We start from the raw sequence: 18,712 nt of genomic DNA, 5'->3' as shown, positions 1-18,712 counted from the left end.
CGCACTTTGACTGGTCCATGGATTCCTTTTTTAAAAGTTGTGGTGAAAAACACATAACATAAAATTTGCCATCTTAACCATTTAAAGTATACAGTAGTGTTAACTATATGCACATCGTTGCACAACAGGTCTCTAGAAATTTTTTGTCTTGCAAAACAAACTCTATAGCATATGACAGGATTTCCTTCTTTTTTAAGGCTAAATAATATTCCATTGTACGCATATACCATGTTTTGTTTATCCATTCATCTGTCAATGAACGTTTAGGTGAACATCAGTGTCCAAATATCTCTTTAGGGTCCTATTTTCAATTCTTTTGGATATACTATATATTCAGAGGTAGGATTGCTGGGTCATATGGTAGTTCTATTTTTAACTTTTTGAGGGAGCTCCATACTGTTTTCCACAGTGGCTGTACCATTTTACATTCCCACCAACAGTGCACAAGGGTTCCAGTTTCTCCACATCGTCACCAACACTTGTTATTCTTTCTCTCATTTGTGCTCTCTCTCTCTGATTTTGATTTGCATTTCCCTCATGACTAATGATGTTGATCACCTTTCCATGAGTTTATTGACCATTCATATATCTTCTTTCAAGAATGTATTTTATTCAAATCCTTTGCACATTTTTTAATTGGGTTGTTTTTCACGAATCCCTCTTTCATCAGTCAACTCAGAGCCTTCCTTTTCAAAATATAGATTGCTCAGGAATTTCCATCTACTTTACCAGATTTTGATCTTGGAGAAGCATTTTAATTTATCCAAATTTTAGTTTCCTCTCCTATAAATTGGTGGCAATGATGCTCTCCCTGCCCACACTGGAGTGTTGTGGTGAGAAATCAGTGGAGAAAATTACTAAAAACGTATACTGTTTAAAGTTCTGTACAGATATAAGGTATTATTATGAATTCAGACCAGAAGAGTCTACATGTTATAACTACTTAATACTGCTTCATTTACATTGCAGCTAATGGTTCCTCTGCCTTTGTTCTGCCTGATGAAACTCTAGATTGAAACTGTAATGAATCAATCTCTCTCTCCACCTCCCTCCTTCTCTCTTATAGGTCCCTTAAGGATTCTGCTTCATACATTATGCTTCATTCTAATCTGGATAACAACAGCAGCAAATGTTGTTTGAGACCCTACTATGTATCAGACATTGCACTGGGTTGGTGAGGAAGAAAAAGATCAATTTGATACTTTAAGTAGCTTATCTCATCTCAAGGGTGAGGCTTGTGAGGGCCTGGCACATGTTTAACAACTTAAAAAACTCATTGCTAGTTATTTTGCTACTTAGGGTAAACACGTAGCTTACCCAAACAAGTATGAGACTCATTTAGACTGAATTATGTAGAGAGCGCTGCTTACCTGGTTTTGCTCATGCTTTACTGAAGAATCTTATCTCTAATATTCAGGTAGGAGCAATTCCGTTAAAAAACAAACAACACATTGGATCCTTTAATTCAAGAATTTTTCAAGGTGCTAAAAATTTTGGTAGAATAGCAGTGTATTTGCTGTAATGAGAACTGTACAGTGTTCTCTAGCTGGTTATACCCAAATGAATATATGGATTTTATTCTGATGTCTGTTTTAGAATTGATGATCATCCTTCATCAATAGCATGGTCTTTATTATGGTCTGATCTGGCTTTTCTTCCCTTGTCTTCTGCACTGGGCTACCTACTTCATGGCTCTCATTATTGCATTCTGTACTCTTTTCGTTTACATTGTTTTAAGTGTATTAACAATGCATTTTACTAAAAGCTTTGCTTTTCAAATATCCTATAAAATGTTGGCTGCCTGATTTACAGGCATCATAGCATGATTATGTGCATCTTCAGTTCTCTGTCTTTCACACATTAACTTGAAGACTATTTCTTTTCTAAACTGTGTTCTCTTTGTTGGATCAGCATTTGTTTTATTTCTGTAGCAATGGGAGGGCCATTTTAAATCTTGTTTCGGATGCAAGTCTTTAATAGGTAAAAATGGATGTTGTATCAGATATTTATTGTTGTATAACAAGCTACCACCAAATGTATCAGTTATTTATTGTTGTATAACAGGCTACCCCCACATGTAGTGGCTTAAAATAAGAATCATTTATCTAGCTCATGATTTTGGGGGTCTGCTTTGGGCTGGGCATATCTAGATGGTTCTTTTGCTAGTCTCAGCTGGGCTCACTCATGTATTAATGGTCAGCTGGTAGTCAATGGCCTCATTCATGTGACTGGCACTTGGTTATTGGATGAGACAGTGGATGTGACAGGGCCACTTGTCTGTCATCATTCAGTAGGCTAGCATAGTTCACATAGTGGTGAAAGGTTTCCAAGCATAGCCCAATGGCCAAGGTTTTCTCAAACCTTTGCTTGTGTCATGTTTACTAATATCCCATTGGCCAGAACAAGTTACTTGGCCAATCCGTATTCAGTGAATGGAGAAATATACTACAGCTCTCGATGGGAGCATCTGGAATATCTCATTATAAGGGTATAGATGCAGGAAGAAAAAGAATTTGTGGACATTTACTCTCTATCAGAGATGCTTTCACTTTTGTCATCATGACATTTCCTGTGTAATATTATTTACTATTCCCTCATAGCTATAGCTTCAAGTATTTACTATTTCTTCAGTGCCTGCCCAATATCATGAGGTTAAGAGAAGCACTTAATCTGTAATTTGAGGTATAAGAGGGCACAAACTTGGATAGGCATAAAAGATGTCCACTACAAATGCTAAGCAAGTATATAAACCATATACACACCCACACACACACATACCCACACCGCCCCCCAAAACACACACACAGGAAGAGGAGGGGAGGAGAGAGACTGAGAAAGAGAGAAATTAAAAACCCTTTCAATTAGTGATTCTCAACCAGAGGCAATTTCCCCGCCTTCAGAGGACATTTGATAATGTCTGAAAACATGTTTGGTTATCAAAAGTGGGATGGTGCTCTGACCAGGGATACTGATAAACATCCCACAATGCACAGGACAGCCACCCACAGCAAAGACTTATATGTGCCAAAATATCAACAGTGCTAAGGTTGAGAAACACTGCTTTTTATTGAGTGCATGTATGAAGAATTTATATAATGTGAGTTATGAATCCATATATGAGTAAGAATTCATATATGAAATTAGAAGATGCAAACTAATAAGGGGGAAAGGCAAGGGTTATTTCTATCTTCAAATTAGTGAAGAAAGGATGCAAGTTTGCGTGAAGTCAGGTTGGAGATATTTCTCAAGAATAATATCTACCTTGTGGGAGGAAGCCAGATTCACTTGATTTTTATAACCTATATTTTTATGACTCGTTCAAGGTGATCTTCTCTCCCTAATTAGAATGGATATTAGATTATTTTGTGGATACTATATGTTATAAGCTATAGCTCTTGGAGTCAAAAGTATTTGAGTACTTAATAATTTTTATATATTGAGTGGGACATGTAGGAGAAGTATCTGATGATCATATCAGTCTTAGAAATAGGTGTAATGGTTAAGCACACTGTCTTGGCATTGTCACTTGTTAATGTGAGATCCTGAGCAAAGTATTTTACCTTTTAGTAAAATGGGAATAATGCTAACCCTGAAAATCATTTGGTAAAAATTAAATAAAACAAGGCTTATAAGTAAACTTGCCTGGCATACAGAAAACCCTGAGTAAATGATTGTGGTGATAGTGTGGGTGGTAATCTCTCTTCCAAGTAGCAGTAAATATTTCTTATTTGGATTATATTCTTAGTAGCAGAAAAGAACCAATTAAAAAATGATAAAGTAGCATCACTAAGCTTTAAAAGTCTGTGGCTCTTAAACCCAAAAAATTTGTTTCTAAAATCCAGAAATATAGTTGGTTATCATGTATCTTTGACTTCCAGTTCTCTAGGACTCGTCCATGTATAGCACAAGCCCTTATTGTGCTAAAATGTAAATAATTGATGATAGTTGAATCATATATATTATTTCCTCTTTAGAATGATGAGAAAGAATATAGAGAAAAATAAATGTTTGTGGGTTCACAACATTTGTTTCTAATTTTCCACATGTACCTACAGACTACAAATATTTAGAGAGAAGTGAGGTTCTTTTTGAGTCCATGCATGATTTCTAATTTTGGTAACATGTACTTTCTTGTACATGTTTCATTAGGCTACATGCAATCCTTTTAAATATTCATAAAGAAAAATATTTTTCCGTGTTGCTTACATGGAGAATGGTTATTTTATCTATTGGTGATATGGATAAGTAGCTAAAACAATCTTTCCTATAACTCTAGTATTAGATAGTAATTCAATTTAACCACATATACAAAATGGTACTTTTTAGATATCTGTGTTAGTGTGGGTCCAATAATTTATCATTTCGTCAGTTGACTGATTTTTCAAATATCAAAGTAAACAAAAAAATTACCCACATTCATACAGCAAAGCTAGAAATAGAATATGTGTTCCTTGCTTTCTTATCAACCAAAGGAGACCTGTCAATTACAGAAAAACCACGTGTGAATACTTCAAAGGAAGTACTCCAAACACATTGTGTGTTTTTTAAAAGATTTAGTAGTTCCTCTAAAGCTCTAAGTAAAGCTATTAGTCTGACTAATCATGTACCCTCGAAACCAATTAAAATTTTAGACTAGAGAAATATTCTTCAAACACTTTTGAAAAAATGAGAGTTCCCTCCTAAAGCCAACACCTTTTAATTAACAAAATACTCAGAGCAAAGCTGTGGTTTGCAATAGTATATTACACCTACTGTTACTTATGCTACTATTCTGGTGTGCCAAACTTGATTCCTTTCAGCAATTTTGAGTTTGACTTTTTGCATGCTTAACTGTGGAAGGAAAATACAATTTCTAGTAGAGTTATCTTAATTTTCTAATGAACACATGTGAAACACGTTTTGCTACAATCATTAGTAGTCAGACTATACAGGCTCTGTGTGTGTGTGTCTGTGTGTGCGTGCACATATCTGTTCACATATACACATATATATGATGTGTGTATCTATCTACCTGGCTTAGTGATACACATTGTAATACATGTGGTTCTGACATGAATTGATTAACCAAGGACACTAGCCTCTGTTGCTGGAGGGACGGTTAATAGTGTGACACCTTAAGGACTGTTTTCCACCTAACCCCATGCTGGAAGACATGCTTCCTCCATCGGACTTGAGAAGAATGACCTTGGTCTCGGTGATGGTTAAAGAAGCAGAGATTTGAAGCAGCCATTCCTAGGGCCAACTCTTTGCGACCCTGGACAGTGGCCTGAGGCAAGATGCAGACATCCAGGCAAGCAGATCAAACTGTATGGGTGTTAAACGGGGCACGGAGGAAAGGATCTCTGCCGGCTGGAGGGGAAGCCATTTTCCATGCTCCTTAAGGAAGAGAACCTGGAAACCCATCCTAGAACTTCATGCTTAAGATTCTGTGTAGTCGTTTATGTATCCTAACTCCTTCCCTGATTAGGGTTATGGGTTGAGAGAACTCTCAACAAATCCTCTTTCCATCTTTTAAATTATGGAGTTAACAGAAAACTCCCATGGAATGACTAAATATCCCTGCCTGACCCTTGGTGTCAAGATTCTGTGGCTCAGTCTGGACAAAACCACTTAAACTGCCTCCTTACAGATCCGACCAGCCCACACTTTACCTAATGAGGTGATTTGCTTTTGTTTCTAGTAAAAGGACAGTGGAAAAGAAACAACCTAATTGTTTTTTCTCTTTAGATAAAAGTAGAGGCATCTGAATATGCAGTATGAGTCAATATATGATATACATAATAAAATATGATCAATGTTCTCAGGACCTTGGGCTTCCCTGGTGGCACAGTGGTTAAGAATCCACCTGCCAATGCAGGGGACACGGGTTTGAGCCCTGGTCTGGGAAGATCCCACATGCCGCAGGGCAACGAAGCCCGTGCACCACAGCTACTGAGCCTGTGCTCTAGAGCCTGCGAGCCACAATTACTGAGCCCACGCACCTAGAGCCCGTGCTGCACAACAAGAGAAGCCACAGCAATGAGAAGCCCGCGCACTGCAACGAAGAGTAGCCTCCGCTCGCCGCAACTAGAGAAAGCTGCGCACAGCAACAAAGAACCAAAGTAACCAAAAATAAATAAATAAAATAAATAAATTTATTTTAAAAAAAAGTTCTCAGGACCTCAAAATTTCTCCGTTGAAGCATCTTGCTTAATAAAAAAATTAAAGTATGTGCACATGCATGGATCTAGAGACAAGTCTTTTTAGGAAGAATGAAATATTTCAAGTAGTGTTGTAGATAGAATTGACCTTAATAAAATGTGTGTAATAGATGGAGATTAGCCTCTTTCTACTTCATGTTATAGCACTTTTTTTCTCTAGGAGACCCAAAGTTTCTGGAATTTAGAACCCAGCTCTCAAGTACTATCAGCTACCCTCTAGCCATATTACAAATAAAATTAAAATTCCCCAGCCCTAATAATGGTGCAAGATTTTGTTCTTCCTTGTGATGATTAGATTTCAGTAATAAAATGTTAAAGATTCAAAGTGTTTAAGACCCAAAAGAATGGTGTAATTCTATGCCTCATAGAGATTTTTAGTTATAAACTTACCCTGGTCCTCCACAAAACATAGAAATCTAGAGTTGGTATTTGAAAAGGAATTGAGACTTTTGTCTGAGGAAGGGAGAGGAGTTTTCAAGAAGAATATAGAGCATATGGAAGGGCACGAAAGGGTGAGATGGTCTGTGCTAATGGGAGAATGCCATATAGAGACTGAGGTGTGGGGAAGCATGGGAAGAATGGAGGGAGATGAAGCTGGAGTATGAAGTCTGGTTCTAAGAGCACAGGACATGGAAAGCCATGCTAATTTAGAAAGTGAGCAGCCAATAAACATTGAGCAGCAAAAGGGAAAGGAGGAGGAAAAAACACACAAACACACACGCTAGGAGGTGACTTACACATATCAATTCATAAAATACTAATTAGAACAATTCCATGTGATTGGTACTGTTTTCCTCATTATGCGGGTAAATAATCTGAGGTTCAGAAAAGTTCAGTTTAGCAAGCGTGGTATAATCCCTTACCTCCAGATGCCTGTAATCTTGTCCAAGATTGTATATCTAGGAAATGGTAAGACCAGCTCTCTGTGAGGGAAGTACTATTATAATCTCCATTTTAAAGAGGAGTAAATGGAGATTCAGGGAGGTTAAGTAACCTGCCTAGGGTTACACAGCTAAAAAATGGCAGAGCAAGGGTTTAAATCCAACAGTCTAGCCTTAGATAGTCTGTTTTATACTCTGCTTCTTGATCCAGTGTTGTTTCCTGCTTTTCCCCCCCCTTGATAGAAAAGTAGGGAACATAAGAATTGATTGGTTCTTTTTTCTCCCTTTAATATTTGACTTTCCATTGCCTTCCCCAAGCAGTGGCTCATTATTTTCTTGTTCTTAAAATAGCTAAAATCACCTAAACAGCAAGAGCCTTGGCATGTTCTGTGTTCTAGGCTTCGAGAAACTGTCTTTAGATGTTCTCTTTTAGCACTCGCCTTGGATAGAAGGCCTCTAAGTTTACTGAAAATCTTGCTGTGCATAGACTTTTTTTGTTTGTTTGTTTGTTTCATTCATTTATTCAGAGGTCATCAGTTGAGCACCTACTAGATTCTAGAACCTGTGGGAGGTGCAGGAGATAAAGCAGTGAGCAAAATGGAAAGTTTCTCCTCCCTTCCCCATTGGTATAAAGATGTTTTCAGGTGTTGAGAACTGGAGGAGACAAGACCAGCCATGGCCTGACTGACTGGTCCATAAATCAGATCCTTTGCCCATGACCAGGGCACAGATGACAACATTGCTGTACCTCTCAACTCTCCTCTGAATCTGTTTCAGCTGTCTTTCTACTTGGTGATACTTTTTCCTCATTGGAGAATTTTGTGATTTATCGTCCCAATATTAATTGTACTTTTTAGTCATCTTAAAACATTCTGTTTTTTGATCTCTGGTCCTAGCCTTTCTTTTCAATAGACTTTTCCCTCCACGCCACCCCCCCCCAATGTGTTTTCCAGAAAACAGTTGAAGTCTGATGATTCTCTGCATTCTCGTCCTTCATTGTAGAGAAATTTAAGATGACGTGATCATTTCCACTTCATTAAGCACTTCTTTGTTGGTCACAAGCAAGTCTAGAGAAAAAAATCGCATTCCTGCTTTCTTTTGAGGGTGAATTTTTCAATAAGTCAAGTTAAAAAAAAGCCTTGTCTGACACTTCCCAGAACCTTGAAATCCTCCCAAAATACTGTATGTTGCCTGAGTATCTGTTGTTATCTATTTTCAGAACAATTTGTCCATATTTCCTAGTCAGCTAGACATTCCACAGTTAGCTCCTACAGTGATATTTTAATTTAGCTCTCTTTTCATCCTCACCCATGCATTCTCTCCAGGGATTCAGCTCCTCTCTTGGAATCCCTTTTAAGATTGCTAGATCCTATTGGCTCCCATGCTTTCTCCTACTAGACTGTTGGATCACAGGATGCTATTTCTGCTTCAGATTATGTTTCATTCTTTCTAGAAAAAGCCTCAGAGTAGTGAGATAGCTTCGGGAAACTATTTCTTCTCTGTCTCCTCAGTATCATTGTCCTGAAGTCATTACTTCTTGGCATTAGTTTTTTATTCCATCTGACACCTCACTTTTTTTCTTTCTACCTTGTTCAAGATTATTTCTTCCATCTGTAGGAACCTCTTGTTCTCCCCAAGAAGCTTGAGAGGCAAGAGACTTTCCTCCATTTCTTTCATCATCTTCTCTAACAAAAAGACAACCTTAAAAAGGCAGAAAGCAATATAACCATGAAAAGTAATTTATGGCCACCTCAGAATGGAATGCCAGTATGGCACACTTTCTTCATGTTTCTAGAACAGTTCTCTTGTCATCCATGCCTCTCAGGCTTCCCATTGAGATGTTGTGTTTTGCAGCTTTCCCTCAAAGCTTCCCTTCTGAACTATATAGGCCACTCTTTCTTTGCTACCAGTCTCCTGGATATATTAGGCTCCAGAGGCCATTGCCTATAAACTAGACCTGACATTTCTTGCCCTTCTTCACTCACCTTCGATAATCCAGCTGTTGGTATTTAGTAGCAATTCACACCAGCAAATTCAGCCCCCTTCAGTACATATAGGGCCACACAAGACCTTTGACTGAGTTTTCCCCAAATATTTTACGGATTTTGACCCCTCATCTCTAACTTCTTACCATATTTGTTTATCACTGTGCTTCTTATTTATCAGATATTTATAAAAATAGTAATACCTAACAGTATTACCTACTAGTGTCCAGAGCTATGCTAATATTTTTCCTGTTATTTTTCTGGTATTGTTCTATGTACATTTCTTGTATTAGTCATTGAATCTGTACAACTGCCCCTTTGACACTTATCCTGTCATTATCCCTCCTTGCTGAAGAGAAAACCTGAAATTTAGAGAAGTTTAGTAACTTAACCAAGGTCACAGAGTTCCTAAGACAGAGAAGGATTCTCTCCCAGGTGTTTTCACTCCAGAACTTCAGCTCTTAACTATTACCATGTGCTACCTTACACTACAGTGTTCATCACTATTCATATTAATTTAATATTTCTTAATAACCTTGAAACAGTGTTTCACTATCCAAGTGGAAAAACTTTCCTAGCTCTGATTTTCCAAAAATAATGTAGCTTGGGTTTTCTTCACTGCTAGCCACTTTATTACCAGTCTGAAAGAAAAGGAAAAAATACATAAGCTGCTCCCAGTATAAAATACAGAGCAAAGACAAGAACATTTCATTGGCTTTGATTTCCCTAGAGTCCACCTCCAAACTAATTTACTTCCTATTCAAGGAAATCATAAGTTCTAAATAAGATCTTATCCAATCTTTACCTTTTTCTTCCCCTTGAATGAAACAAATAAGTAAAACTTATTCACCTGGCAAAGCCTGAATACTTTATATTTTTCTTTACCAATTCCACAACCTGTATAATTGTTATTGAGAAGGACTTTTTAAATTAAATCAATTGCTCAGCCGTGAGGATAATCAAAATCATTTTGAAAGATTGTTAAATGTATATTAATGAAAAGTTGGAAACTTTGAATTTTTCTATCATGGTACTATATAAAGTATCCACATTAGGATACTTTATAATTTATTTATAAATTCTACTTATAATTTACAAATTATATTAATAATGTCATAAATAATACTTTGGCTCAAATTGTTACCCTTAAATTAGTTTTATTATTATTGAAATCGGCTTCTTGTGTTTCTAATTTTTCTTTTTTTCTTTTTTCCTTTTTGAAAAAAAAAATTTAGCTCCTAGTCAGACTGTTACTCTGGTGACACAACCTGTGGTTACCAAGGAAACTGCCGTCTCCAAACTAGAAATGCCATCTTCCTTGCTGTTGGAGGTACCTGCTCTGGCAGATTTCAACCGGGTTTGGACAGAACTTACCGACTGGCTATCTCTGCTTGATCGTGTTATAAAATCACAGAGGGTGATGGTGGGTGATCTTGAAGACATCAACGAGATGATCGTCAAGCAGAAGGTATGGGGGAAAAAAGAGAAAAGCTGGCAGAGGTTTATCTTTAAAGTGAAGATTTTCCACGAGTCATTTCCCACCAGTTTTTAGGTAGCTTTTCTCTGTTAGCCAACACACTACTCTCTCTACTCTGTTCAGTCTAAGTATGATCAAGGAAACAAATTAATGCAGTTGTCTAAAACAACCATAAATTACAAAGGAATAATACAAGTAAAAAAACTTAGCCCTTAAAGTATAGTTGGCTTAATTAAATTCACTAAACAACTGGTATTTTTAAAACCTATTTTATATCAAATAAATAGCTCATTTGAGCTGTTTACATTTGAACTGTTTGTTTTGGCACTCTGCAGCCATAATATATTACAGAATCAAATATAATAATCTGGGAATTGGTTATTCACTCTTCTGAGTTGTCCGTGCCAATTCTCCTCCTCCAATGATAAGGATAATTGAAAATAAGCTACAAATAAAAAAAGAGAAAAGTAACAAAACATAATATATTTTTAAATACCTTAGATCTTAATATTTGTATTTATTTAATGCCATACTCAAATAAACATGTTTTTAATACAACGATTGCATTTCTCAGCCTCATTGGAATCCATTCTGCAAAATTATGAGATCAGTGAGAGACATCAGAATACATTGACATAAATATGGTTTACTTAGCTAAAACAAATATACTATATATCTTTTATATTTCTGAATGAATAAGAAAAGTAGATTTGAAAGGTTTATATGCTATAGTTTTTTCACTTGTAAATGATGTTCAAGTCTTTTCTAAAGAAGTAATAAATTGTACTGAAGTTGTTTAGCTGTTATAGAACTACTTTTTGTAAAAACAGGGACTAGGGCAGACAGATTTCTTTTTAAAATGAACTTCAGCAATTCAGTAAGAATGAAAATAATTTAATAGTAAACAACCTGCATTTAAAGTGTCTTAATCTTAGACTCAGAGGACCTGAATTCAGTGGTAATTTTTTCTCATTTGCAAATGGCATGATTGTAGTCAAATCATGCTCTGGATCTTGGTTTCCTCTTCTGGGTACAAGGCACAAAGGATTCACATACACCATATAGTGTTGGATATGTGTGAATATAAAGATATGTAAATATTATATAAATATATATGTATAGTTTGTTTTACTACTGCTTTATAACAAGTATTAGCAGCCAAATTTTTCCAAAAAAGCAACTGAAGCTCATAGATGTCACACTCCTAATAAGTAGCAGAGCAAAGATTCAAATCCAAGTCTGTTTGGTGCCTAAGCCTGTGTTCTTACTATGTATACTGCCTGCCAGTATTAACTGTAAATGTGGCTACCATTTGGTGATATATGTGTATTTGAATATATAGTGTATGTCAGACACAAAGCTAAGCATTTTACAATTGCAGTGTGCTGATACATAAAGAAGCAAGAGGTACATTCTTTCACAGTATCATATTGAGCTATTCCAGTACTTCCGGGACTATTCCTAACCAGAGGAGACAGTATGTTATAATGTTTAAAGCATGGGCTTTGAAATTAGATTCTATGGGTTTAAAGTTTGGCTCCTCTACTATAGCTGTGTGATCTTGGGTAAGTCATTCAACCTCCCTGAACCTGAGGTCATCTATCTATACAATGTGGATAATGATACTATCTTCCTTATAGGTGGTCATGAGGATTAAATTAGGTAGTATATGAAAATGCTTCCCATCTTGCCTTGATTACTGCAAGTATTCAACTAATGTTAGTAATTAATATTAGGTTCTAAGCAAACTATGTAAGTCTGCCTATTCATGGTATTTGTGTTGTGCAAACTGTATGTCATATAATAATATTACATGAAAATAAGAGCTCATTTCCACACCTGGACCCCATTCTGCTAATGACATTATGGCCTCCTGTAAAAGCCACTAGATACTAGAGTGGGAAAGATAATCCACACTCCTTTGTAAAACGTTTGATGCCTCTTCAAAGTGATAGTCTTTAACTACAGGTCCAAAAGTAATTCAGAGGAGAAGTTCAAGTGCCATGTCTAGGGTCACAGAAAGCCAGTACAGTTGTCAGTCCCACAGGGGATTGGTTCTGGAATCCACCATGGATAACAAAATCTGCAGATGCTCAAGTCCCATAGTTGGCCCTCCATATCCGTGGATTCTGCATCTGTGGATTCTCCATCTGTAGATATGGGGGGCCGACTGTATTTTTATTGAAAAAAAAATCCCCATATAATTGGACTTGCATAGTTCAAACCTGTGTTATTCAAGGGTCAACTGTATTATAAATGTTCACACACACACACACACACACACACACACATATACACCTGTAATCTCTCTTCTCTTGCTAAATAGTGGGGATGATTTTCCTGCTTCTTCCCCTTATATTAAAAAAAATTATAAAAATATTGTCAATTCCTGCCTTGTATAGCTACAGTCACTAACTGGTCAGTAAAATGACCCTAAATAAACATTAAACAAATGTGTGTGTGTGGAGGGGTATAAAAAAGAGAGGTGAGTTTGGGGAAGTATTGATTGTAATATCAGGAAAGAAATATTTCCTCTATGTAGAGTTTTAAATAAAGCAATTCTAATTTTACTGTTGGAGGTGTGAGAAATGATGCAGTGTTCCACATGTGCTTTATAAACTGTAAAACACTATCAATGTCTATTTCCTCATATATTCTTTTAGTAAATTTTTATTGAGCGACTACTAAGTGCCTGGGAAATACAGAGTTAGACAAGATAGGAATGCACAGATTAAAGAAGATGATGGGAATAAAAAGCAATAATAGCACTGTGATAGAAATAAATTTCAGGATAATACCTAGCACATATTTAGCATTAATGATGCTAGTCACTGACCTAAATAATTTGTGTGTATCATTTAATGCTTACAACAACACTGTGAGATTTGTACTAAAGCACAGTAAGTGCTTGTGTAAGTAATGTTGTAAGTAACTTGCTCAACGTCAAGTAGTAAAAAGATAGCAATGAGATTTGAACCTAAGCAGTCTGGTTCCAGAATCCCCACCCTTAGACACTGTAGTTTTCCACTTCCCTGGGAATCCTTGGGCGATGCTCTAGGGACTTACTTCATGGAGAGGACATCTAACTAAGCCAAGGAGGAGAAGAGATGTCAGGAAAAGCTTCTTGAAGAAGACAAAACCTAAGCCAAGCATTAAAGAACAACTTGAAATTAACCAGGTAGATAAAATGACAAAGGCGATCCTGGCAGAAGGAACTGTGCTTTTCACTGAAGTAAACAGTGCAGTATGTGATAGAAATTGTGATTCCATCTGGCTGAAACTAAGGGGATGAGGAAGAAATTTATGAGGTTGCATAGAGAAGGGTAGGACTAAAAAATGGGGACCCTTCCTTGCCAGACTAAGGAGGGTTTTAAAAAAATTATAATTGACATACAATATTATAATAGTCTCAGGTGTATAACCTAGTGATTTGATATTTTTATCTGTTACAAATTTGTATGATTTAATGCGTTAATACGTTATAAAATAAGCCACCATGCAGAACTATTACAATACAGACTAAGGAGTTTTGATTATGGCCTGCAGGTGGTAACAACCTTGAAAGGATTTTAAACAGAGAAGTAAAATCATCAAATGTAGTGTAGTTGCACATTAGGTAGGTTTCTCTCCATGCAAGCAACAGAAAGCACCCTCTGATTAAATCAAGCAGAAAGTAAACACTGTAATTACCTTGAAGGCAATGGAAAAAGACCTAGAAAAAGAAAACGGACCTGAGTATGCCTGGGCATTTAGTTAGCAGGTACTACTTGAGTCTCTTTGTGATCCTCTTTTGCTTTATAGTGTGTAACTGTTCAAAATTTAAAGTCCTGGGAGGAGTCCAGTTGACCATGCTTGGGTCACACCCCCATCTCTTAGCTAGAGGAGAGCAGGGAACATTGATTTAAAACCCTTTCCTTCCAAAGCTCCTTACACTGGGGGAGAGATCATTTCCTCCCCACTCCTCCCAATGTAAGCAATATGTTTATCTATTTTAACTTTGCAATATGGAGACCTGAAATAAAACTATTTATGCCCCAGTACTCTAAATATAAGTTTGTTTGACACCTGCACATACAGTAGTTGGTTCTCAAAAAAATGTAGATTGCGAGGGAGCTTCAAGATGGTGGAATAGTAAGACGTGGAGATCACCTTCCTCCCCACAAATATATCAGAAATACATCTACATGTGGAAAAACTCCTACAGAACACCTGCTGAAGGCTGGCAGAAGACCTCAGACCTCCTAAAAGGCAAGAAACTCCCCTCGTACCTGGGTAGGGCAAAAGAAAAAAGAAAAAACAGAGACAAAAGAATAGGGACAGGACCTGCACCTTGGGGAGGGAGCTGTGAAGGAGGAAAGGTTTCCACACACTAGGAAGCCCCTTTGTGGGCAGAGACTGCGGGTGGCGGAGGGGGGAAGCTTCGGAGCCACGGAGGAGAGCGCAGCAACGGGTGCGGAGGGCAAAGCTCAGAGATTCCCGCACAGAGGACCGGTGCCGACCAGCACTCACCAGCCCGATAGGCTTGTCTGTTCACCCGCCGGTTTGGGCGGGGGCTGGGAGCTGAGGCTCGGGCTTCGGAGGTCGGATCCCAGGGAGAGGACTGGGGTTAGCTAGTGCACCACGGCTAGCCGGGAGGGAGTCCGGGAAAAAGTCTGCACCTGCCTAAGAGGCAAGAGACCATTGTTTCAGGGTGTGCGAGGAGAGGGGATTCAGAGCACCACCTAAAAGAGCTCCAGAGAATAAAATACAAGGGAATCCCCATAAGGTTAACAGCTGATCTTTCAGCAGAAACTCTCCAAGCCAGAAGGGAGTGGCAGGACATATTTAAAGTGATGAAGGAGAAAAAACTACAACCAAGATTACTCTACCCAGCAAGGATCTCATTAGATTTGACGGAGAAATTAAAAGCTTTACAGACAAGCAAAAGCTAAGAGAATTCAGCACCACCAAACCAGCTTTACAACAAATGCTAAAGGAACTTCTCTAGGCAGGAAACACAAGAGAAGGAAAAGACCTACAATAACAAACACAAAACAAAGAAAATGGTAATAGGAACATACACATTGATAATTACCTTAAATGTGAATTGATTAAATGCTCCAACCAAAAGACATAGATTGGCTGAATCGATACGAAAACAAGACCCATATATATGCTGTCTACAAGAGACCCACCTCAGACCTATGGACACATACAGACTGAAAGTGAGGGGATGGAAAAAGATATTCCATGCAAATGGAAATCAAAAGAAAGCTGGAGTAGCAAGTCTCATATCAGACAAAATAGACTTTAAAACAAAGACTATTACAAGAGACAAAGAAGGACACTACATAATGATCAAGATATCAATCCAAGAAGAAGATATAACAATTGTAAATATTTATGCACCCAACATAGGAGCACCTCAATACATAAGGCAAATACTAACAGCCATAAAAGGGCAAATCGACAGTAACACAATCATAGTAGGGGAATTTAACACCCCACTTTCACCAGTGGACAGATCATCCAAAATGAAAATAAATAAGGAAACACAAGCTTTAAATGATACATTAAACAAGATGGACTTAATTGATACTTATAAGACATTCCATCCAAAAACAACAGAATAAACATTCTTCTCAAGTGCTCATGGAACATTCTCCAAGATAGATCATATCTTGGGTCACAAATCAAGCCTTGGTAAATTTAAGAAAATTGAAATCGTATCAAGTATCTTTTCCGAACACAATGCTATGAGACTAGATATCAATTACAGGAAAAAATCTGTAAAAAATACAAACACATGGAGGCTACACAATACACTACTTAATAACCAAGAGATCACTGAAGAAATCAAAGAGGAAATCAAAAAATACCTAGAAACAAATGATAATGAAAAGACGATGACCTGAAACCTATGGGATGCAGCAAAAGCAGTTCTAAGAGGGAAGTTTATAGCAATACAATCCTACCTTAAGAAACAAGAAACATCTCAGGTAAACAACCTAACCTTACACCTAAAGCAATTAGGGAAAGAAGAACAAAAAAACGCCAACGTTAGCAGAAGGAAAGAAATCAATAAAACTAAAAACTGGTTCTTTGAGAAGATAAACAAAATTGATAAACCATTAGCCAGACTCATCACGAAAAAAAGGGAGAAGACACAAATCAATAGAATTAGAAATGAAAAAGGAGAAGTAACAACTGACACTGAAGAAATACAAAGGATCATGAGAGATTACTACAAGCAACTCTATGCCAATAAAATGGACAACCCACAAGAAATGGACAAATTCTTAGAAATGCACAACCTTCCGAGACTGAACCAGGAAGAAATAGAAAATATAAACAGACCAATCACAAGCAGTGAAATTGAAACTGAGATTAAAAATCTTCCAACAAACAAAAGCCCAGGACCAGATGGCTTCACAGGCGAATTCTATCAAACATTTAGAGAAGAGCTAACACCTATCCTTCTCAAACTCTTCCGAAATATAGCAGAGGGAGGAACACTCCCAAACTCATTCTACGAGGCCACCATCACCCTGATACCAAAACCAGACAAAGATGTCACAAAGAAAGAAAACTACAGGCCAATATCACTGATGAACGTAGATCCAAAAGCCCTCAACAAAATACTAGCAAACGGAATCCAACAGCACATTAAAAGGATCATACACCATGATCAAGTGGGGTTTATCCCAGGAATGCAAGGATTCTTCAATATATGCAAATCAATCAACGTGATACACCATATTAACAAATTGAAGGAGCAAAACCATATGATCATCTCAACAGATGCAGAGAAAGCTTTCGACAAAATTCAATACCCATTTATGATAAAAACCCTCCAGAAAGTAGGCATAGAGGGAACTTTCCTCAACATAATAAAGGCCATATATGACAAACCCACAGCCAACATCGTCCTCAATGGAGAAAAACTGAAACCATTTCCACTAAGATCAGGAACAAGACAAGGTTGCCCACTCTCACCACTATTATTCAACATAGTTTTGGAAGTTTTAGCCACAGCAATCAGAGAAGAAAAAGAAATAAAAGGAATCCAAATCGGAAAAGAAGAAGTAAAGCTGTCACTGTTTGCAGATGACATGATACTATACATAGAGAATCCTAAAGATGCTACCAGAAAACTACTAGAGCTATTCAATGAATTTGGTAAAGTAGCTGGATACAAAATTAATACACAGAAATCTCTTGCATTCCTATACACTAATGATGAAAAATCTGAAAGTGAAATTAAGAAAACACTTCCATTTACCATTGCAACAAAAAGAATAAATTATCTAGGAATAAACCTACCTAAGGAGAGAAAAGACCTATATGCAGAAAATTATAAGACACTGATGAAAGAAATTAAAGATGATACAAAAGATGGAGAGAGATACCATGTTCTTGGATTGGAAGAATCAACATTATGAAAATGACTCTACTACCCAAAGCAATCTACAGGTTCAGTGCAATCCCTATCAAATTACCAATGGCATTTTTCACAGAACTAGAACAAAAAATTGCACAATTTGTATGGAAACACAAAAGAACCCGAATAGCCAAGGCAATCTTGAGAAAGAAAAACGGAGCTGGAGGAATCAGGCTCTCTGACTTCAGACCATACTACAAAGCTACAGTAATCAAGACAGTATGGTACTGGCATAAAAACAGAAATATAGATCAATGGAACAGGATAGATAGCCCAGAGATAAACCCACGCACCTATGGTCACCTTATCTTTGATAAAGGAGGCAAGCATATACAGTGGAGAAAAGACAGCCTCTTCAATAAGTGGTGCTGGGAAAACTGGACAGCTACATGTAAAAGAATGAAATTAGAACACTCCCTAACACCATACACAAAAATAAACTCAAAATGGATTAAAGACCTAAATGTAAGGCCAGACACTATCAAACTCTTAGAGGAAAACATAGGCAGAACACTCTATGATATAAATCACAGCAAGATCCTTTTTCACCCACCTCATAGAGAAATGGAAATAAAAACAAAAGTAAACAAATGGGACCTAATGAAACTTGAAAGCTTTTGCACAGCAAAGGAAACCATAAACAAGACGAGAAGACAACCCTCAGAATGGGAGAAAATATTTGCAAATGAAGCAACTGACAATGGATTAATCTCCAAAATTTACAAGCAGCTCATGCAGCTCAATATCAA

The 18,712-nt window shown here is 37.2% G+C and overlaps 1 protein-coding gene across 3 annotated transcripts in view; it reads left to right on the top strand.

Moving 5' to 3' along the window:
- DMD (dystrophin) overlaps positions 1-18,712 on the top strand; it is a 1,714,964-nt gene that overhangs the window by 1,035,400 nt on the left and 660,852 nt on the right. For 2 of the 3 annotated variants that reach the window (XM_061178412.1, XM_061178407.1), the window contains one exon: positions 10,302-10,534. In XM_061178412.1, coding sequence (XP_061034395.1) covers positions 10,373-10,534 — 162 coding nt within the window. In that variant the 5' untranslated portion in view covers positions 10,302-10,372. Of the gene's footprint in view, positions 1-10,301; positions 10,535-18,712 lie in introns of those variants that run through there. The other variant, XM_061178413.1, reaches the window with a different exon arrangement.

Source organism: Eubalaena glacialis, chromosome X (genome assembly GCF_028564815.1).
Source record: "Eubalaena glacialis isolate mEubGla1 chromosome X, mEubGla1.1.hap2.+ XY, whole genome shotgun sequence".
NCBI lineage: Eukaryota > Metazoa > Chordata > Mammalia > Artiodactyla > Balaenidae > Eubalaena > Eubalaena glacialis.
The sequence above is the reverse complement of the archived record's forward strand: the minus strand, read 5'-3'. Positions and strand labels throughout refer to the sequence as shown.